Source organism: Caretta caretta, chromosome 6 (genome assembly GCF_965140235.1).
Source record: "Caretta caretta isolate rCarCar2 chromosome 6, rCarCar1.hap1, whole genome shotgun sequence".
Lineage (NCBI taxonomy): Eukaryota > Metazoa > Chordata > Testudines > Cheloniidae > Caretta > Caretta caretta.
In genome coordinates, this window is record NC_134211.1 from 30,320,488 (window position 1) to 30,343,206 (window position 22,719).

At 40.3% G+C, this 22,719-nt stretch overlaps 1 protein-coding gene across 1 annotated transcript in view; it reads right to left on the bottom strand.

Moving 5' to 3' along the window:
• The window catches only part of INSC (INSC spindle orientation adaptor protein), a 144,399-nt gene that overhangs the window by 52,265 nt on the left and 69,415 nt on the right, over window positions 1-22,719 (bottom strand). Inside the window, exon 6 of the mRNA XM_048853523.2 lies at window positions 22,004-22,129. Coding sequence (XP_048709480.2) covers window positions 22,004-22,129 — 126 coding nt within the window. The remainder of the gene's footprint in view (window positions 1-22,003; window positions 22,130-22,719) is intronic.

Genomic DNA, 22,719 nt, shown 5'->3' on the forward strand with positions numbered 1-22,719 from the left:
AAATTAAAACCTCATCAACTTCATCATATTTTAGCTGATCAGCAGCATGAATCTGAGACTGAGCATGGTGTTGAGATAACCCTAAATTCTAATCCCCATTCTGCCAGTTACTCACTGCATGGCTTTATGCAAATCATTTAACTAATCCATGTCTCAGTTTACCCATTTTTAAAATGGGGATAATACTTGCTTTCCTACCTGACAGGGCATGTTGTGAGGATTAGGTAGTTAGCAGCTGTAAAGTGCTAAATACGATTACTCAATGGGAATGGGCAAACATCAACATTTCAGTTAAAATAAGTTGAAAAACATTGGACTCCTTATCCAAAGTATTTTCATCTCTTGAGTCAGCAAAACTGGTCTGGAAATCTCACATAATCAGAGGTTCACTGAAAGATTTTTGTATTCCTTCCTTCTGGCCAGGTCATAATATCATAAGACCAGCCTCTCGTAGGGTATTTCTGCACTTCTCCTTACAGACTCTGAGTCCAGCGGAGTGCAGAACTATATGAAAACAAAACATACACGTTTCAAAATCTTAAATAACTTCAAACCTCAAAGTGTTTGAATGTGAGTTCTATTTGCATCCTGGCAAAGATTAAAGCCAAGTCTTAATTTAGGTCAACCAGTTCATCCATTCCTAGCTTAATGTTTAGCACTTTTTAATGAGGGGCTTTGATCCTGTAAGTTTTTTTTTGTAAGCAGAGTCTTACACCACCGTTGGTCACCTTTGAAATCAAAAAAGCTCTGCCCAGATGTATGGGTTCCAGAATGCAGAGCAGCTTGTAGGATCAGGATCTGTTTGTTTATTGTGTTCTGGAGGGGGAGAGTGATAACATTTTAGTAAAGACAGAAATGATATTAGAAATGGTTGAAAACATAGGGAGAAATTAACAAAAAAATTTAAATTAAACATTTTAAACAAAAACTTTTTACAATGAAAAAAGTTTCTGATCAGCTATAGAGCTGGATGAAAAGTGGGAAAAAATGGTAATGAAAAGTCTCAAAATAGGTTTCCAATCTTTTGTTGAAAAGTTTTGACAGAACGTTTCCAACCAGCTCTAGTTACAGTACACTCTAGTCTCAGGGAATTACAGCTGTTTGTGATTTTGTATCATTGTTTAATGGCCCAGCAGGTGGGGCTAAAACATTTACTGCCTACGTGTGTGTCTCAGACAAAGTGCAGCACATGAATGAAGGCTGAGATAATATCAGGGGGTGATATTCACCCCATGCAGCAGGCCAGTCTTTGCACTGCTCCATCCCATTTAAGCCCTATCTTCACCCAGGGTGAATTTCACTTAGCTAAAGCACTGTAAACAGATCTCTCTCCATACCTTGTACTCCTTTCCAATGTTTCAACTATAAATATTACATTTAATAAAAAAACACTGAAGATTTGAAATGAATAGTTTAGCGTCTGAACGAAAGCCCACTGAAGCTAATGAGAAGGTTTCCATCGCCTTGCAGAACAAGCAGTCATTTAAAAAGCAAGCAGAGTGGTAGGCAAAATCCTCCTGTCTTTTTGAAAAGTGATTTAAAAAAAAGTTTCCTGCCATGGATAGTAACCAAAAAAAATTACATTTATAACTCATTGGTTCCTTAAGGATAAAGGTTGTTGAATGTTTTACTTACCATATTTCCTCCAGCATAGTTCTTACATTGGCTAATTTTTTTTTAACTTTACTGTGTGGAAGTAATTAAACTCTGTACATTCCACTGTGAATCATCATTAGTTTGACCTCTTTCTGCTTAGCATGAAGGCATCCAAAGTCTAGTTCATGGGCCATCAAAATGCATGGCCGCAGCTGCCCTTGTCTTTAGCAAGGAGATCTATGCCCCACCAATATGGTTAGTTACATGCCTTTAGTGTTCCACCTCGGTCTAAACAACCTGGTTTGCCAAGGTCCACTGGCTCTGAACTGCGCCTTCGTATTAAAGATGAAGGCTGATGCAGTCTGCTCCATTTTATGCAAAATATCTGTGGCCTTTCTGCTACTTGGAAAATGTTGATGTGGCCCTTATAGGAATGTCTACACTGAGCAAGTCTCCCAGCCCTGGCAGACAGATTTGCGGTAACAGGGTTCGAGCAGTGTGGAAGGTCAGGCTCTCAAGCCCATCTGACCTCCCCTAGGCTTGAGAACCCAAGAGGGAACATTCACATTGCTACTTTCAGGGCACTTGCGGTAGCTGGGCTCAAACTAGTCTTTTTACCCAGACTGGGAGGCTCGCTCTGAGCTGCAGTGTTGACATACCCTAAGGGTCTGATCTTGCCCAGTGGAGCGGATGGGAGCTGATTTCAATGGGCAAAGAATCAAGCCCTAATTGAGTAAAATTTGGGTTCCCCTGTAGCAATGCTGAACATCTTCTATTCTGTAGCCACATTATTCTCTCCATGTACTGTAACTTCCATCAGCATGTATGATTACTCAGAGGTACGATTTTTTTTTTTTTTGGAGGGGTGGCTCACTGAAATGTCAGATTTTCCTCACAGGCCCCCAAAAACCTGTGTGTGCCCCTAAAGGCATGGATCATCTTTTTGTTCATTGTTCTAGGTGCTGTACACAGAGGTCTGTGGTTAGGGTTCCTTGGTGCTACCAGTGGTGCCAGAATGGGGTGGGGGGCCAGGAGGCCGTGGCCCCATCACTTTTAGAAGTGGAAGGGTATACCTTCCCTCTCACTTTTTATGGTCCATAAGGGTGAGCAACAGGGGAAGGAGTGGAGAGGAGCAAACAGGGATGGCCCCTCAGGGGGAGAAGGGACAGTACAAGGGTAGGGGCTTGAGAAGAAAGGGCTGCATGGCCACAGTTCAGGTGCCAGTGGCCTCCTCTTCCCCCCCCCTCCAGTTTTAGGGAGTTTCTGTCATTCCTGAGTGTTACCACAACACAAACAAACAGCAGTGGTAGTCACAGAACCCCTTGCACTTATTTCTTACTTTGTTTTCTTCTCAGTGACTCTCTTCCTGAAGATCTGTGGAACAAATTTGGCTGACATGACATAGAAAATATTGGTATCAAGACTATGCACCTCATCAGCATTTTTATTGACTGGGCGTCTGCCAGACCCAGAATTACTAGGTCTTCCTTTGCATTTGCAGCATTTGGCCATTAAACCTTCACAGATTTTGATAGGTGCCCCCCCACTTTTTCTGGCACAGCTTATGCAACTCTTGCAAATTGCATCCACAGGGTTTCAGGCCCAAAGCTAATACATACATTAATGACACTATTCAGACAACAGAAAGGTGGTAGATGGTTTTCCACACAACCTTTTTTTTAGCAGAAACATCTTTTAACTACCACTTATTGCTCTTTAAAACATCCTTTGTCTTTTCCTCACCCTCAGAAACACACAACCCTTACACACAGAAGGTGAGAGAGCTGCATACATTGATAGGGAAGGCATGATCTGGCTCTGTTTTTGCACACCTACAAAATGCTTCCCCCCCAAGAAAGTGTACTGGTGAATGCCATTATCTGCACCACACTTACAGACTCCGGTTTGCAATTGAACAGTGCGTGCACTCGTGTTCTCCTTTTGAACATTTGGCCCAACATATGCTTTTTACAAATTGCTCAGTTTTTCCAGGGTATGGTTTTCTTTCACCCAACTTTAAAATCTTAATCTATTTAAATTACAGAGTCTTTACATGCTTCCCTGTCACACACTACCCCTTCCTCTGGGTTCGGATGGTTTTCCCATGGTAGGATTATTGGACAGAGGAAGTGGAAAAAGCTAATGTAATCAATGCTTTTTTTGCCTCTGCCTTCACGAACAAGGTCAACTCCCAGACTACTGCACTGGGCAGCACAGCATGGGGAGGAGGTGACCAGCCCTCTGTGGAGAAAGAAGTGGTTCGGGACTATTTAGAAAAGCTGGACGAGCACAAATCCATGGGGCCGGATGCGTTGCATCCGAGAGTGCTAAAGGAGTTGACGGATGTGATTGCAGAGCCATTGGCCATTATCTTTGAAAACTCATGGCGATCAGGGGAAGTCCCGGACGACTGAAAAAAGGCTTATGTAGTGCCCATCTTTAAAAAAGGGAAGAAGGAGGATCCTGGGAACTACAGGCCAGTCAGCTTCACCTCAGTCCCTGGAAAAATCGTGGAGCAGGTCCTCAGGAATCAATTCTGAAGCACTTAGAGGAGAGGAAAGTGATCAGGAACAGTCAGCATGGATTCACCAAGGGCAAGTCATGCCTGACTAATCTAATTGCCTTCTATGACGAGATAACTGGCTCTGTGGATGAGGGGAAAGCGGTGGACGTGTTGTTCCTTGACTTTAGCAAAGCTTTTGACACGGTCTCCCACAGTGTTCTTGCCAGCAAGTTAAAGAAGTATGGGCTGGATGAATGGACTATAAGGTGGATAGAAAGTTGGCTAGATTGTCTGGCTCAACGGGTAGTGATCAATGGCTCCGCATCTAGTTGGCAGCCGGTATCAAGTGGAGTGCCCCAAGGGTCAGTCCTGGGGCCGGTTTTGTTCAATATCTTCATTAATGATCTGGAGGATGGTGTGGATTGCACCCTCAGCAAGTTTGCAGATGACACTGAACTGGGAGGAGAGGTAGATACACTGGAGGGTAGAGATAGGATACGGAGGGACCTAGACAAATTGGAGGATTGGGCCAAAAGAAATCTGATGAGGTTCAACAAGGACAAGTGCAGAGTCCTGCACTTAGGACAGAAGAATCCCATGCACCGCTACAGACTAGGGACCGAATGGCTAGGCAGCAGTTCTGCAGAAAAGGACCTAGGGATTACAGTGAATGAGATCGTTCCCCTCTATTCGACATTGGTGAGGCTTCATCTGGAGTACTGTGTCCAGTTTTGGACCCGACACTACAAGGATGTGGAAAAAATTGGAAAACGTCCAGCAGAGGGCAACAAAAATTATTAGGGGACTGGAACCCAGGACTTATGAGGAGAGGCTGAGGGAACTGGGATTGTTTAGTCTGCGGAAGAGAAGAATGAGGGGGGATTTGATAGCTGCTTTCAACTACCTGAAAGGGGGTTCCAAAGAGGATGGAACTAGACTGTTCTCAGTGGTAGCAGATGACAGAACAAGGAGTAATGGTCTCAAGTTGCAGTGGGGGAGGTTTAGGTTGGATATTAGGAAAAACTTTTTCACTAGGAGGATAGGTAACACATTCCAGTGTTTCACCAGGGAGGTGGTGGAATCTCCCTCCTTAGAAGTTTTTAAGGTCTGGCTTGACAAAGCCCTGGCTGGGATGATTTAGTTGGGGATTGGTCCTGCTTTGAGCAGGGGGTTGGACTAGATGACCTCCTGAGGTCCCTTCCAACCCTGATATCTATGATTCTATGACTATCCAGACTGGCTTTCTTTCTGAATTGGATTTCTGGAGTTTTGTAACTTTTATGCTATCGAAAAGCTATCGAAAAGCTACAGCCCACTCAAAATCACTTTCTTCTCCATTATCAACATCAGCATCTTCCATAGGTTATGTCTTTTTTTCTGTGAAAAAAATCAATTATAATTATGTGAGTGTGCCTCAATTACCTGCCCTTTGTCAGGAAGTCACTTCATCCACTTAACTGGAGTTTCGCTTCCCAATGCCTCCTCATACAAGCTGCCCTAGGTCCTGCTGTGTGGGATCTACACTGTACAAGAGGCTTTGCATACAAACACATTGACTGTCCACCATTTTGAATAGCCTGTACACAAAGGGAGTCCTTACAGCACAGTCAATGGGGTGTGTTAAAAATGAGATAAGAGCTTCTTCCCTGTTGAAAAGAGAAGTCTTACAGTGTAGGGAAATGGAATGAAGGGTGATCAGCATTCAGGATAATGGTCCTTACCCCATATGACATCAACTTTACCTATGGCACAATTACTGTGGTAAAACCAATACAAGTAAAGACTGAGACAGTGCCTTTTGATATAACTCAGTAGGCACTGACCTCTCTGAGGCACAATTCCTCAGAGAGATTCCTCAGTTGTAGGGTGGGGAGAGAAGGGGGAGAGAAGGGATATATTACAGCCCATGGAAGGATGAAATATACTCCCTACAACTCCTCCAGCTAACTCAACTGGTCAGACCATGGGGCGGGCGTGGGGGGGGTGAGGGGAGAAGGAGGAGGAAGAGGAGAAATGGCCTCATCCACTCCCCACCCAGTTGCTTCTGGGTGGGAGCATCTGATGTGCAGCTACAGTTCTCTCCCAAATGCAGTGACTGTGATGTGAGCAACCCTAATGTGGGCACAGAAAAGGGCCAGTATCCTCCCGCACAACCACATTAGGAATAGTCATCGTTCGCAATAGGCTGTATAACACTTACATAGCTCTAACACACACAACTCCTTTTCTTCTTCCCCTGGGATATTTTTTAAATCTGGGATGCAATGTTGTCTTGTGGTTAGATCAGGAAACTAGGAGTCTATTCCTTGTAGACTTGGAGTCTGTCATTGACTTGTTGTGGTCCTCTTATCCTCTCTCAGCTTGATTTCTGTCTCTCCCCCCATCAGTGCTCAAGCTGTATATTGGGTATAATATTTACTCTCCTCCATATAGTGCTTTGACATCCTTTGATAAATAGCACTATATTGGTGTGATTACAAACAGTAATTTCTGCAAAAAAAATGTAAGGCCAAATTCTGCCATTCTTCCACACTTGGTAGTATCTTACAGTGAGTGCAGTCTTGCTGACTTCAGTGCGACTACTTGCAAAGTAAAATATTACTCAGTGTAAGAGTGGCAGAATATAGCACATAATAAATGGTCTTACATTTTCAGAACTACCCTACATGCTACTCCCTGAAGACCAGACAAATTCTCCCACCACCCATCACATATTAAAATTTGCTGCATCTGAAGACAGCATAAATTTGCCTAAACTTATCAGCCATGCTTTCAGACATCCTTGCCAATTGCAAAGCAATTACGCTTTCCTGCATCTAGCCACTGCTGGGGTCAGCAATGTTTACATGAGAAATAATTTCCACATGCCCCTTCAGAATGAAATGTGGTAAATAAAGAGTCCTAAATCTGTTAACAGAGTGAAATGAAATTTCCTCTAACTCAGAACAACAGAAGTTGTCATGGTCAGTGATGAGCTAAGTTAACAGCTCCCACCTTCTCTCTATTCATATTTCTGTTATAAGTTTGAGGTACAGAAGTGCTGTAATTAGCCCCTCTTAGATACTCCTGGGAGGAGTATCCTTGCTATAAACTGACTGCAATGACTGGGAAATGATCAGGGCCAGGGAGGATATTATATTTAGTAAATACACGTGAAGATAACACAGTTTATGTCATGCACAGGTGAAAACATTAGGGCCCACAGTTTGTCTAGGATGCTATTCTGAGGTCACACATCCATCATACTGTTCGGAATATGTCAGCCAGAGTTAACTATGACACAGTTAGGGAGAGTCTAGCCACTAGCAAACCCAATATGCTCAAATAAATTGGTTAGTCTCTAAGGTGCCACAAGTACTCCTTTTCTTTTTGCAGATACAGACTAACACGGCTGTTACTCTGAAACCTGTCAATAGATTTTATGTTTCTTGAAATTAGGGTGATTACTTTTGCTTTATTGATTTGTCTTTTCTGATCTTTATATACTATTCTTTCTAAACTGGACGTGGCATTAGTTTTGAATTAAATAGAAAAAAAAGGTAGGGTTTGGGAACCTGCTAATTAGTTTTAAAGGGATGTTAAGTGCCTAAACACAAAAAAGGAAAGGCACACCGTGCTAGAGCCAGAACAAAGGGATAGCAGTGCACCTCTTAAATGTAAATGTGTACTGTGCCTTTAAATGGTTTGGGGTATAGCTGGAGACAGTGGGTCAGCTCCACTGTTGTTTGGGCACTGAGGTCAGTGCGAGAGCAGAGGGGAGTCTGGTTGCACATGCCCTAGAATGAGGATACTGGTCAGGGCAACTTGAAGACTGCTTCATCTCACTCTCTCTCACTAGATCATTGCTTGAAAATATAACAGCAGTAAGGAATCACTGGGGTGTAAAGATGCCCTGACCATACCGCTTCCTGTCTCCAGCCCACCCCAGAATGCTCCAATACACCTCTCATCCTGGCTGCTGCTGCAGGAGCTATGTATGCTCTAAAGGGGCACTGGCACAAAGGGGCTATAGGGAAGGGATGGATTCTCCCTAGAGCATTTCTGAACATATATGGATAATGAGATTCAATCTGCTCATATTGAAAGAAATGGGAGTTTTTCCTATTGATTTCAACAAGAGCAGGACAAGGCCTATGCTAGATAATTGATTAGTATGCGAGCAATAGCACAAACTATTTTGGCTATCTAACCCTCTTTAAGGGAGAAGGATGGAGACTTTCAGAGTACTGCATTGAGATTACACACAAAGCGAGGTTAGATTGATGTACTGTTAAATATAGATTGTAATGAAATAGATACTCTAAGTTTAAATTCAACTCTTTTGAAAGAGGTTTTTTTGTTTACACAAATCTTTTTTTTTTTTTAAATCAATTGAGTCCCAAAACGTTTCTTTCTGGTAAACAGATATATGACTTGGGTCAAGATGCAAAACTGTTCTGCAAGTTGGAAGATAAGAGTTGTATGTCAATAAATGAGTCACTACAGCCTTGATTCAGGAAAACACTTAAAAATGTGCTTAAATACTGCCTTGAACAGGGATGCTTTCCTGAACTGGGGCCTATGGTTACAAATCCAGAGTACATTTAGGGGGGGAAAAACAGGGAGAAAGTAATTATAAACTGAGCAACTATCATAATTTCAGTCTCCACTGGGTGACACTGTTGCACAATCCAAGGTATGTGCTATGCTACAGGAAACACAATTAACAAAAATGACATGCAAAGTTTAAGTAGTTGTATTTCTGGCCGTTTGAATTTTCAAACTAATCACTCATTTACTTCATACACCCCTATAATATCACAAGACAATCATTTTAGGTAGGAATTACTCCCATCCAAAGCGAGAATAATTTCCCCTGGAGCAGCTGCAAGTGAAGGGTTTGTTCAGCAACCTTAACAATTGCTAAAACAAGTAAGACTCCTTTTCCTACTGTACACAACATTCCTTCCTGTCGGATAGAAGACTTGTCTCACATGATTTCATGGGATTCTTGCTCCACATTTGATCATAGGCTTGATCGATGCTCACTTTTTCTACCCCTTATGATCCACCTTCTTTAAACTCTCCAAGGATGATCAACCTGCCTTGCTTCTAATATCAGCCTGTGATAATTATGTTTACTTAATGCAGGGCCAGATTTACTTCAACAATTATGGCTAGAACCTTGCCACAAACCCACCTACTGGGCTTTAATATATTCACTCATTCACCTAGTCTGGTCCTCAATTCTTGCATCTAACTGAAAGGGCTGTACATTTATAATGCCAATGCACTGCAATGTCCATTTCTCATGAATCCTTTGAAGTTTAATGTGAAGTAAATATTAGTTTTATGGAGTGAATTTAATTTATAAAGTTGACTTAATGGCTTGTGGGTGTCAAGCACTTGATGAATATCAGGCTTCATTCAGCTGCCTCAAGTTGCAGACCCCCCAAAAAATCACCAGTCACTTTTGAAAATCTTAGCCAAAGTATAGAATACCCTCTGCTCCTTGTTATATTCCTTCAAGGTTTTTATATTCCCTATTCCCTCAACCTTTTTTGACAACTATGCATCAAGATTTATTTTTTCCACTTTGTGTCAGGGAAGCTCTTAACAGCTTGCACTATACTTATACGACATTCACACAGGAAGAAGGAGAATATTGCTGTTATATTATATGGTGATCTTACAGCTGCCTCTCTCAATTGGTGTCATTTGGCCAAATTGTTCTCTAAATTACACCAGTATAATCCTATTAATTTCAAAGAGAACTTGGTTCAGTTCCTGCAGACAGTCAAGCTAAGGTACAGGAGCCTCCCTTAATAAAGGCTTATCTTTTCTATCATTCACTCATCCCTCCTATGTGAGGATTGCCTTGGCTACTAGAAGACCATCAGCCACCCTCAGGCCCAGATTTGTAAAGGTATTTAGGCTTTGCTACACTCAGTGTTGCAATGCCTAACCGATTTAGGAGCCTAAATCCCAGTTTCAAACATTTAACCACTTGGGAGTCTAAATCCCATCAACTGGGGCATTAAATAGCAAAGAAATTCCTACAGAGACTGACCTTCAAAGTTATCTCAATCTGCAAATCAAAACTGTTTGATAAGACTCTTATGGTTGCAATAGTTGATCAAAGATTTCTTTAAAAAGGGAGACATTGTAAGTGACTATGCCAGCATTAGGTGTGTGATACTGAGGAGGGGAGGAGAATACATAGTAGGTCTGGTGGAGAACACCATTAAAGCAGAGAAGAAGCTATGGTAGGAAAAAACTCTGCAATAGGAAGTGGTGGAACCCAGAACAAGGAGTTAGGGATGTGTGGTGGCTAGACCCCTAGATGACCAGCTGTATTGAATCTGAAACAAATCCCCAGTTTCTGTACAACCAGCTGAGACGTTCTAGTTTTGAGGGACATTGCCAATCTTTGAATCCCAAGTTGGCATAAGCCTGCAGCAGCAGGAAAGCCTAACACACTGAAATACTGCTCATCTCTGTGTCTGAGAAACTCTCAAGAGGCTGTATTTATTTAAAAGAAAGCAGATGATTTTCTTGGGCCAGGCAAAACTGCTCGGCTTGTGAGGTGCTACTGTGGGCTGACCCACAGAAGACAAAAATATTTTAGTAGAAAACAAAGACAGGAACAACAAACACTACTATTCAGCCACTCTTCTTCAGACCCTGCAACAGAGTTCCATGTTCCAAGTCTCTGTCCTAGGTTCTCAAACTGTGTCTGCAGGCCACTAGTGACCCATGGAAAAGCGGACATCACATGTATGGTTCCCTCTTTTTATTCCCAGTAGCTAAATCACATTTAAAAACAGCTACAAGATAGAGCAATTGCTTACATATTATTTAGTGGAATTGCTACAGGGATATTAGGTGTACATGAATGGGGGTGGAAGGCTCACGCAGTGGAAGGCTCACAGGTGGAAGGAGAATTGGTCCACAAGTCAATGTATGTACTATGAACAATTAGAGAATCCCTGTGCTTCCATTAACAGCCAGCACTGAAACAACAGCTTGAGATTGGCTTCTTTATACAGCAGGGCTGAAGTCATATGGTCTTTAGTCCTACTTTTAAGGATAAAAATTTTCTGGATACTTTTCTATTCCTGCACAGTGTAGAATCTACTTGCCTTTTGACAATAATCTAAAATACTCCGTCAAAGGGATATTGTTTTAATTTCAAAATTATTTCCCTTGTATAAAAATAGGCAGACTGCCACACAGACCTTTAACCACTAAAAAACCAGCCCACCTGTTTATTCACATGTTAAGCTTTTCTCTTTTTTTCCCCTCCTATAATTTTGCATATTGGAGACTCCGTTGAGAAATGTAGGACCACTAAATATGATCTATTTCAATTCAGAACCAGTGTGGTCTGCAATGCTGCCCCCACTGTAAACTAAGACTTACAAGTCAGTAGGCATCATGGGATGATACCACTTTTAGGAGGGCCCTTGTAAATGCCACTTAGAGATTCAAGATTTAAAAAAAATAAGGTCTAAGCCTATTTTTACAGTTACCTGTTTTTAGGGAGTAGCAGTGTCAACCTACTCTAGGGAGTAAGGGCATCCAGGATACTGGTGTTCACAGACTCTGAAGTTAGTTGAGTAGGCTCCATCCTATGCCTGGGCAACCAGTCACCCATGGGAAATTCTGCTTTCAGTTACACTGCTGAAGATTCCTTCCCTGTTCACAGAGGTCATGGAAAGGCTTCTGGGGGGAACATCTTCTACCCCTTCCTCACTGGGCTGAAGCTAGAAGATGGTCTGCTGGATGGCAGAAAGTTTTCAACCCCCACTTTTACACTAGGCCTAAGGGAAGGCTGCAAGAGATCTCCTTCTCCTGCCATTTTCCCCTCTGAGACATGGTCTTATGCCATAATGTAGTAATCATAATTCAGTTGAGATATTTGTATCCAAGAGTTGTAACCTGGTGGAATCTCTACCCAGCGCCACACAGAAGCTACCTACTGTAATAAAAAAAATCACCCCTTTCTGCGGTCCAGATGATCACCAAAAAGCAAATTCAAGACCACCGCCACTTAAAGCCCCAAGCATGAGCCTGGCTCCTTCTCGAGTCCCAGTGCCTGAGCCTCCTTTCCAGGCATGGCAGCTCCTTCTTGCAGAAAGCTACTCCCACCTCTTACTTTCAGGGTCACTGAGCCACATCTGGCTCAGCAACTCAGCTCTAATAAACCTGTTCCAACTCCTACTAATGGGATGGGACAGGAAGAGGATTTTGCCATTCAGTTACCAATGTCCAAATATCATCTGAAAAGTAGGAAACCCACCCACCCCATATATAAATATGCTTCTGATTCAAATGTTAGCTTATTTGCCTATCCCTAAGTATGACAGAGGGACAGGCTGGCTGGAATCTGAGGCAGGCTCACTGGGAAATAAATGTTAAAGAAAGACAATACTGAGAAGGAAAGGAACAGTCAGAGAGCTGTAACGGTACAGGGCTGTAAAGGTAGGCAGGCTAGAGATGCATGGCAGGGTAGATCTATGAATATTTCTGTCAAATGCTTCACTTTGCGAAAACAAAGTTATTTTATGTCATTTAAAAATAGTTTAGTATTGAGATATTCTTGAAGAAACTCTTTAAAAAAAAAAAACCCACACACATGAAAGTTTTAGAACGTCAGGCAAATTGCCACATCTGAGTGGTTTCCTGCAAACAAACCTGACTGAACAACCTTAAGCTGTGCACGTAAAGAAGCCTCCACATCTGCTATCACCACCTGTATATTAACTTCAACCACTTTGAGAAATATGACTTTGTGCATATCCCAATAGTTGGCAAAGGTTGGTTGGTTGGTTGGTTGGTTCGGAGGTGTTGGTTGCTGTTGTTTCTCTTTTGCAGTGAGCTCTGAAAAAACTCTAGACCCATTGTAAGAATTAGCAGTTAGCTCAGTGTAGTCAGTCAGAACTCCCTGGAATTGAGAGGGGGGGAAAGCACTGAAGTAACTTTACACATGCACAGCACTATTAGAAGGGAAAGACAAAGCGTAAGTGTCAGTGAGATTATTCACCTCGCTGCCCTCTGCCTCCAATACAGAATCTGTTGTGGGCGGCAGGGAATGGGGAAGAAAGATTTAATTCCTCTGTCTCTATGAGGAAGTATTTTCAATCCTTCCCACCCCACCCATTCTGGTTGCAATTGACTAATGAACATTTCAACATGTGTGTGCAGCATGCCAGCGTAGATGCTACATGCTAATGTTTCCTGATGATAGAGGGACAGAAAGTACCCAGGAGAGTTAAGAAAGCTGTTCTTTTCATAGATCTTTTTTCAATTCCTTTTCTTCCTTGTTTCTTTCCCCTGTGTGTGCGGGGGAGGGGGAATGTTTGGACTTGCTGCTCTAAATCTCCCTCTTCCTGCATTCTTTTTAAATGTCTCCATTGATTTTCATTAAACTATGCCCTCAGCTTAGAAGCTGACCAAGCTTCTCTCCCTCTCTCTCATTTTAAAAGTGAGCTTGCTTGCTAGGTGCATTTTCCCTAACTGAAATACTAATCTATCATTAGCCATGTAACCATCTGATTTCCTATATGCTTTTCATTGATCATTTATAGACCTGATTATCATTTTATGGATTACTATAAATCCCTAAATAATAAACATTGTCTGGTGACTTCAAGTTATTTTTCATCTACAATATTCTGTTAACATTCTGACTTTTGATTAATAAATCTACAGCTATTTGAAATGCTTCAAATGAAGTATTTAGTACAGTATAAAATTAATAAATAGCATGAAATACTAATTTAGCAGACTGCAAAAACTGAGCGTAACCTATAACTAGAAGTACCAATGCATTGTGTGTGCCTGTCTCCTGCACAGATCCCCAAACTGAGATTTGTGGGAGTGGCAATCCACATTGCAATTCCAATTTTATTTTAAAGAACAAACTGTACACAATGTTAAGCATTTTACAACATATAACAGCATGAATTTCGCAAGCTTAAGTTCCATTATTGTTGTATTAAGATATATTTTCAATTTCTAAAAAAAAAAAACAATTTTCAGATTGCCTGATTTGTACCTTATAAATCAAAAGTTCATACACAATTGACAAACTGCAGTGGTGCAGAACAAGAAGGCAATCAAAACATTACACCTTACAGAGTGGTCACTGAGGGGACTGCAGCGGCTCTGCTGCACAGATGAATTGCCATGGTGTAGCTACAACATCAGCTCTTTAGCTACATTATTGCCATGCTAGAGTAGACATAGCTGAACTCAAGATAGAACCATAGTGAGGCTTGCTCTGAGCAAATGCAACACCTGTGCACTGCTACAGGATGAGGTGTGTTGAGCATGGCAGGTGCTTACAATGCCAGTTTTCTAATCTAAGGTAGACTAGGCTTTACTGAACCTGGCAGAACCCAAACCAGATGAAGCTCACCTGGTTTCATTACAAAACTTTTGCACAACCTTTAATGTAGCACCCATGCTATCTACCATCACCCAATGGTGTGCTTGAACAACATGTGTCTTGCAAAACAGAGAAAAGGGTTAATGATGAATATTTGAGTTTCTTGCTTTGTGAAATTTATTACAATCCAAGGGTCCAATCCTACAAACATTTATACATGTGTCAAACTTTAGATACATGAATAGTCCTATTGAATTCAATGGAGGTATTCACATGCTCAAAGCTAAGCACATGTGCAAGTGTTTGCAGAATCAGGACCTAGCTTATCTAAATGGTGATCTACTGACAAAAAACAAATCATGCCCTATAACGGCAGGTGTTCACTAGTTTATAAGATTAGATTTAATGTCCTATTTTGCCATATCTGTCCACATAATCATCTCTAGTGGTATTCATGCTAGCACCTCTCTCCCGCTTCTAAAAATCTGTAATTGAAATTAGTTACTTAATGGAATAGGGATAATAGCAGTGGCCTCAGCCCACGAAGGTACTCTATAGGTTTCCCTACATAGATCTGGCAAAGTCCTTCAATCCTAACCTAACAGGCACTCCCCCCCCCGCCCCACCCCGACATCTATGTATCCTGGACAAGGCTGTCAAGTATGCACTGTATTTTCCTGACATGATCAAAAAGGTATTCCCATAAATCTGATTACTTTTCATCAATTATAACCAGTACTAGGATTTGAACAGATTAAAAGATTACACAAATTTACTGCCAAATTGCATCCCTTTTACCATGCTTGTAAGGTGGAAATGTTAAATGATTCAGTAAGTGAATTTCACTATAATTCTAACCCAATCAGCAAACTTCATACTCTAAGTACAACACAAACTTTGCAGTTACTTAAACAGTCCTATTGCTCTTGCATGAAAACGTGTTGAATGGAGATGAATATACTAATAATGCATAGATAGTCATGTAATCACAAGATAAAAGTGTAGCCACCAAATAACGTGTATGAAGCCAAAAGGAAAAACAGCAATCCCTGGAGTCACTCTTAGATAGGATTTAATGAATTTTGCTGGGGCTTTGACAAAGATGGAATTTGCCAAAGCCAGCACATTTTTCACTGCCAATTAATTAAAACGGCCTTATTGAGAAGCACACTCCTATAAATCAGATCTGCGAGTCTAGAACTTTACATTATCTAATTGTGCCATGAACTCAGATGTTGAAATAGATTTGCCTGGCTGCCACGCAGCTTTTGGAAACATTATTCCCCCTAACTATTGCTTAATGTTCGTCTGCCATTTTGTTGCTACAACAATCTTCTCGGTGACCTATAAAATTAAACAATGGCAACTGTGACATTTATTTACCAGCTCTAGATGGAAAGGACAAAGTGTAAGCGAACTGTTTGAGTTGTTTGAGCTTGTCTCATTTTCACAGAAGAGGTCATTCTCCTCACTCATGATTAGATGAACAGAAGTGTCTTTATCTGCTCCTAATTATTATTCGTAACTTCATCAAAAATTATTACAAAGCCCAGCTATCAACCGACCGAGCTAAGGAAATGGGGCCAATGCCATGTCAGCCCTATTTGCTGCAAAATAAAGAACAATGTGCAAACTAGAAAAAAATAGAAAATACAATCAGAGATGACATTTTAGCCAGAGGGCATTCATTAGGTTATGAAGAGAATGTGTGGATTAAATCCCCTTTCTCTAAAGTAACCCAATACGCAGTTGGCCCATAAACTAATGCATTCTGTCTTTTAGACATTCTTAAGGAAAGTATTTTTCTCTTTAAAGAAGTTATGTTCCCATTCATGCTCTTTCCCAAAGTTTTGCTTTCACCAAAATACCATTTTTAAGCATGAACACTGATCTCTACTTTGCAAAATGGACAATGATGTGAAAATATTTGTCAAGATGACCCATGAAAAACTGAGACCGATTATAACATTCTGACATCTGTATATGCATGAGAAATAGAACAAAGGGTTGTTTCTTAACGAGCTATAGGAGTGAATTTCATGCATATTTTGGAAGCTTCTCTACATCTCTATGAATTAATATCTAATTTTAAAGCCTTCTTTCTTAAAAACAATGTAGCTCACCTTCCCTCTTCCTAATTTAAAATGAGTGACCTACTTGGAGTAAAACTGAATTGTTGCCCATCTTTTGAACATAATTTTTTTTAAGTTTGGAAAAAAAGTAATTTAGCTGTTATATCCCTTTTAGGCACGTCTCTCTTTTCTCCTTCTGATACAAATTTAAAATGAAAATGCTGAAATATCACCTTAAAGGTTCTTATTGCCCAAGTAGAATAACAGAAATTTCATAAGGAAGCCCATTCTCATAAGATTTCTAGCCCACTATAACAGATCCAAGGTGTCTGAATAAGCATCTGAAACTACAGATGGTTTGAAGCAAACCTTTGAATTGTATGAGATTTGCTCATTGCCAGTAGTAATGTGGCAAGCCACTGCTCGCTTATAATAAAAATCATTTCCTAGGGTTGCCAACTTTTTACTGTACCTTAGCTAGATGGAGCTAGTCTTTATGTTTAAACTGAAATAAGTGTCAAGAGTATTCTTTATCTAATCTCTGATTTTCGTGACGAGTTCTAGTGAGGACAACTCAGACTTATTTACAAAAAATTAAGGAATGAAAAGCTAAAGTATTGACTCGCTGTTGGGCCAGTCCTTTGCCATTGACTTCATTGGGCACAGCCTTCATCAACTTAATTGGGTGTTTATTCTCCACAGCAAGTCACATAGATCTTCACATCCAAACTTTCAAAGTTAATCTCCAATTTCTGCCTCTCACCAGAACTATGTAAAACTCAGGGGGGTTAACTGACAAGGATTCATGCAAAGTTTTTCTTCACCGGGGTCAAACCACCTGTATTTGGCTTTAATAATCTGAAACTCAAAACAACACTCAGTCAAAACCACAAAGTTTGAAGTTGTTTCAAAATCAATAAATCAGCATTCAGTAGCTCAAAAATATGTACAAATTCATGGTTTCAGGTTCTGCAGCAAACATTTCACACAGTCCTACCCCCATATAAAACGACCATTGTTAAAAACTCTTCTATTTTGTCTAACCTGCTGGACAATATTCTAGTCCTGCAAAGATTACTACCCATGTGTAAAGTTATAATGTGCTTCTGTCTTTCCAAGGCAGGGTCCCTACATAATATTAAATGTTAAGATTTTTCCTGACATTTAAAGGGGTTTTGCAAAGTTATTTCAGTTTCACAAAAAAAGTTTCAGTTCACAGTTGTTTTCCATTCCTAAACTTATCTTTTTGCAGTAATTCACCATTTAAAATAATGTGTTTTCACTGAGGGACTCATAGCAATTTACAGCTCATAAATGGGCAATTGTACATAATGTATAATATTAAAAAGCTTTGTACGTACACCCCACCTTGTGCAAATGTTTTATCAAAGTAGCAAGTGTTGTCATCAGCCTCTTTCTGGAATCACTTCCATTTTAATGAATAGATTCCAGGTGTTTGGCTCCATGGGCCGTTTTAAATATTTAAAACAAATATGTACTGGTCAATGTTAATATTTGGGCAGCTGTTTGAATGAATATTTGTGAAGATCATTTGTTTTTGTTGCAGTTGCCTCAGTTCTAGATCCATGGAGAGTTGCAGCCTTTAAATGCATTATTTAATGCTTCACACAGGATAGGTATTAATTATATTATATTGCAATAATTAGCCATTTGTGGCCTGATCCTGCAGATCTTTTCCTCCAATGGGAGTTTTGACTAAGGATCACACAATTGAGTCTTGATGTAAGTGTTGCATTTTTACTGCAAAAATGTACAAGTACAAAAGAATCATGCCTTAGACCCCGATCCTTATAAACAAGCTATGCAGACACAGAATCCCTTTGACATTAATGTAGCGCAGGGGGCTGCATGAGTGGAAGCCATTGCAAGATCAGGGCTCAAGTGTTTCATTATGAAGTTAAATAGCCCATTTAGGCAAAGAATCCTCCGTGTTATATGAATATCTTAAATGAAACAAGGCTCATTGTCCAAGCAAGATGGCTTCACAATGAAAACATGTAGAAACACATTTTTTTCACATCTTCATTGTGAAAACGCCCATTTTAACTACACTTTGTATAAAGCAAACTTTGAATTGTGAAAAGGAAGGAAACTAAACATCACACATTTTTGCATGCCATTACACAGACCAAACATTATAATTCTGCACCGTTCTTTCCCTTAGATAATCCTCCTTATGGAGGAACCTAGCTGAAGAAAGCACATCATTGTCCTCTGAATTTTAAAAGGACACTATGAGTGATCCCAGTATTCATACTGTTCCCCACATATCACATGTACAGTATGGTCTTGTCCAAAACTCTCCTCCCGCTTCCTAGGGGTTTGTCATTAGACATCTGCGTCAAATACATATCAGAAGAGGTAAGGCTGTATCCACAAACAGTTCTCCATACAGAACATTGACCAAGGTTAGTTTAACCTTCGTCCCCATCTCCCATAGAGTACCTGTTCTATGTCCTCATTATAGCTTCATTCATGTTAGAATTTCTTTATAATGTAATTATGCTACTTGAGTGTTCAAATATTTTAAAATCCATGAAAAACATCAGACTAAAGTGTACTCCCATTGCTTCTGTAAACACCACCACACTGTCTTGGTGGTTTCCCTACTTTAATAGCATTTACATCAGCCCAGACACGCTTATTCTACCACTGAATTTGTGAGATTGCATGAAATTGGAGAAATAAAAGAAAATATTTCTAACGTCTCCAGTTACTAAGCCCTATAATTGTTTCCATGAGTATACCATTCCCTGTTAGCTCAGCTCCCCACTAAATATTTCATTAGGTGGTTCTTTACAAGCATTAATGGGTTTGAAGCCTAATTGTCAAATAATGTTATTTTGTCTTGAATTATCCAATCCAAATTGTTTTGGATACAATACATCTTCAGTTTTAATTAATTTTCTGCATTAAAAGTACAGTATCAAAGTGGGCTGAAGTTCTAATGCTCTCCTTCTGGTGTTAAATGGCCTCCTTCCTATGGTCTGATGATGATGATGCACAGAACAGCAAGTTAAATCCCAACTAGAGCTGGGCAACTTTTTTCAGCCAAAACATTTTTTCCACAGAAAAAATGCAAATTTGGCAACACCAAAATGCTTTGCAAAAATCCTGTCCATTTCACTGAACAGTTTTAGCTGGAAATTTTTTTTTTTTTTGAAAATTGAAACGAAGTGTTTCCATTTTTCAGTTCAATATTACTTTGTTTTGAATTTCTCCCTCTTCTTTCTGATGTGTGAAACATTCCTCCCTACAGGAACAGTTTACTAAATCCATAAACATATACACATCCTCAACAGCCACAAAATTCTAGCTGATAGAGTGATAGATGGCTGTTTTAAGGTTAGTATAGAGTAGTGGTTCTCAACCAGGGATCTGGGGCACCTTGGGGGGCCGCAAGCAGGTTTCAGGCAGGCTGCCAAGCAGGATCAGTGTTAGACTTGCTGGGGCCCAGGGCAGAAAGCCGGAGTCCCACTGCATGGAGTTGAAGCCTGAGGCCCTCAGCCCCGCCACCTGGGGCTGAAGCAGAAGCCTGAGCAACTTAGCTTAACGGTGCCCCTGTGGTACAGGGCCCTGGACAATTTCCCAGATTGCTACCCCTTAACTCTGGCCCTGGCTTTTATATGCATAAAACCAGTTATTGTGGCACAGGTGGGCCGTGGAATTTTTATAGCATGTTTGGGGAGGGTCTCAGAAAGAAAGAAAAACGTTGAGAACCTCTGGTATAGGGGTCTGTCGTTTTCTTTTTCGTTTCCAATTTCCTAAGCTCCCTCAAATATGACTCAAATTCACTATCACCCAAGTATGCTCTCCTCGTAGCAGTCCTATTTTTCCACTATCAGCATGAATTAACTCTTCTGTTTCCTCATTAAATCATATCCGCCTAAATAATCATTATTGTAGATCTATCCCCTTTAGTCTCCATTAAACATTTGTTTAGTTGTCTTACTTTTCTTTAGCTTCTCCCTTTTCCAGCTACACCTCGCTTCTTTCTCCTCAGGGAAAAAAACAAAAAAACAAAAAAACCAGCTGCCTCTGCCACACATTACATCACTAACAATTGAATGTTCTTGTCACGAACCTTAATTCCGTTTAGCCAGACGGAGGAAACGAAACATCTCAACTCTGGCCCTTAATGGACAAGGCACAGATCCTGAGAAGGTGCAGATTTAGGGAGTGAAGGCCCAATTGACAAATGAGCTGGTGAATCCAATGGTAAAGATCTCAGTTAAAAATAGTCAAACCCCAGCAGAGAGTTGATTTTGTCCAAACTTGTCGTTCCCACCTCCTCTCCCCATTACAATCAGCCCATAGACATATAAGCACAAGGACAACTGCTTCTTCTTGGACTTCTGCAATGTCATCTTAATATTTGGTATGTCCTATATCAAGGGACTACATCCTGACTTTGCCAGGGAATGGCCTAGACTAGATCTAACAGGTTGTTTCCCCTCTAGCAGTTTTGTTGCCACGATTATTACAAACGTAATGGGTGAACTCTTGAGACTTCTTCCTTTGTTAGTCTGAACTAACACTTATTTCAACAAAAATGTGAGAAGTTATCATCTTCATTAAACCTAGGCTTACAGATTTAATTTTTGCTGCAGATGTGCTGTCATACTTTGCTTGAGTTCTGGGCAGTAAATTACAAGACATGTCAATGTAAAGTAGCAGTGAAATCATTTATCATTAACTTGAAGAGGCACATTATTCAACTGTAGAAGATGAGTGTTTTATGAAACACAAAGGATGAGATCATGATTTAGTGACTGGTAGAAGTGCTCATTTTCCTAAATATAGAAGTGTACTTTTGTGGGTGATGGTGGATTAAAGTATAAGCAGTCCAAATAATTTTGCGGGATAATGTTTTCATGTCAGCTATCAGTGTTAAAATGGTCTTATGACATGACTTATTGCTTATTGGTGCCTCTTCCTAACATTCAGCTATTATATTTGTCTCTATACTAATACAATTATACCCCTTATATGTCACCTCATTACTACAGAGGTGCTTTGCAGGGATGTCAGAAAAAGGGCTTAAACATGTTTAAAGCTCTCCACATTTCAAGGGTTTGGGTTATTTGGAATATGGAGATTTCTAAACAAAGACTTTAGCAAGTTCAGAGGTAATTACTTCAATAATTTCTTGACACAGCCATCAATGCATCTACTTGCCTTATGGAAATTATCCCTACTTAGACAGATCATTTGTACAGACAATTGAATGGGATAATGTTATTGCTGAAACTAATAGTGTAAACATTGAAGATGTGCTCAGTGTGGGAAAATTGAGCTCATCACCAAGCAGGGTATCAAACACAAGCCTGAACTGAATCCAAACACATTCCCAAGTTACCAATTACTAGATGAGATTAATGATTGGACTCCACTGTTCTTGTTGAACAATCACTGTAAGGAGCATTGAAGTAACAATACCTTTTCCAGCTGGTGAATCCCTTCCTCCACACAGCATATAGATGCCAGTGTTCTGAGAGTCTGGGGATAAAGGCACCTGAAACAATCCTGGCGGCAGATCTTAAAGAGAGCAACAACACCTCCTTCCTGTAAGAGGAAAGCAAACACAGATCAACAACACTAATGACGACTTTGCACTTCATTGTTCTTTTTGAAAGATCAGGGATAATAAATGTTTTTTCAGTAATTTCTCCAAATTAACTACTGCCACAACAACAAAAAAGGTGTTAAGATTGCACAGAGGAGTCAAATTGATTAGTGCTTATAAATTAGGAGATGAAAGAGTAATGTAGCCTCAGCGGAGGTGTGCTTAAACTATTGACTTTTACCATTTACAAACACCATTTTAATTAAACTTGTCATACAAGTGAAAATTATACACAGAATTATCATTAGAATTTCCAGTCTTGGGGTGGTAGCAATATTAGCTTGAAAAATTTAGCTGGGGAAAGAAGAGGTTCTGCCAGTAAATATTGGTTTTAGGGGAAAAATAAGAAACCCACTGCAAATACTTTACAATCTTCCAAATTTCTGAGTCTCTCTCTCTCTTTCTCTCACTCTCACTCATATACACACACACACACCATTATTGGCCTCATATGTTGCCAAAATGTTACAGGGATGCATTAGAGATTTATGTATGTGTGTATCCATACAAGTGATCATCCTTAAAACAT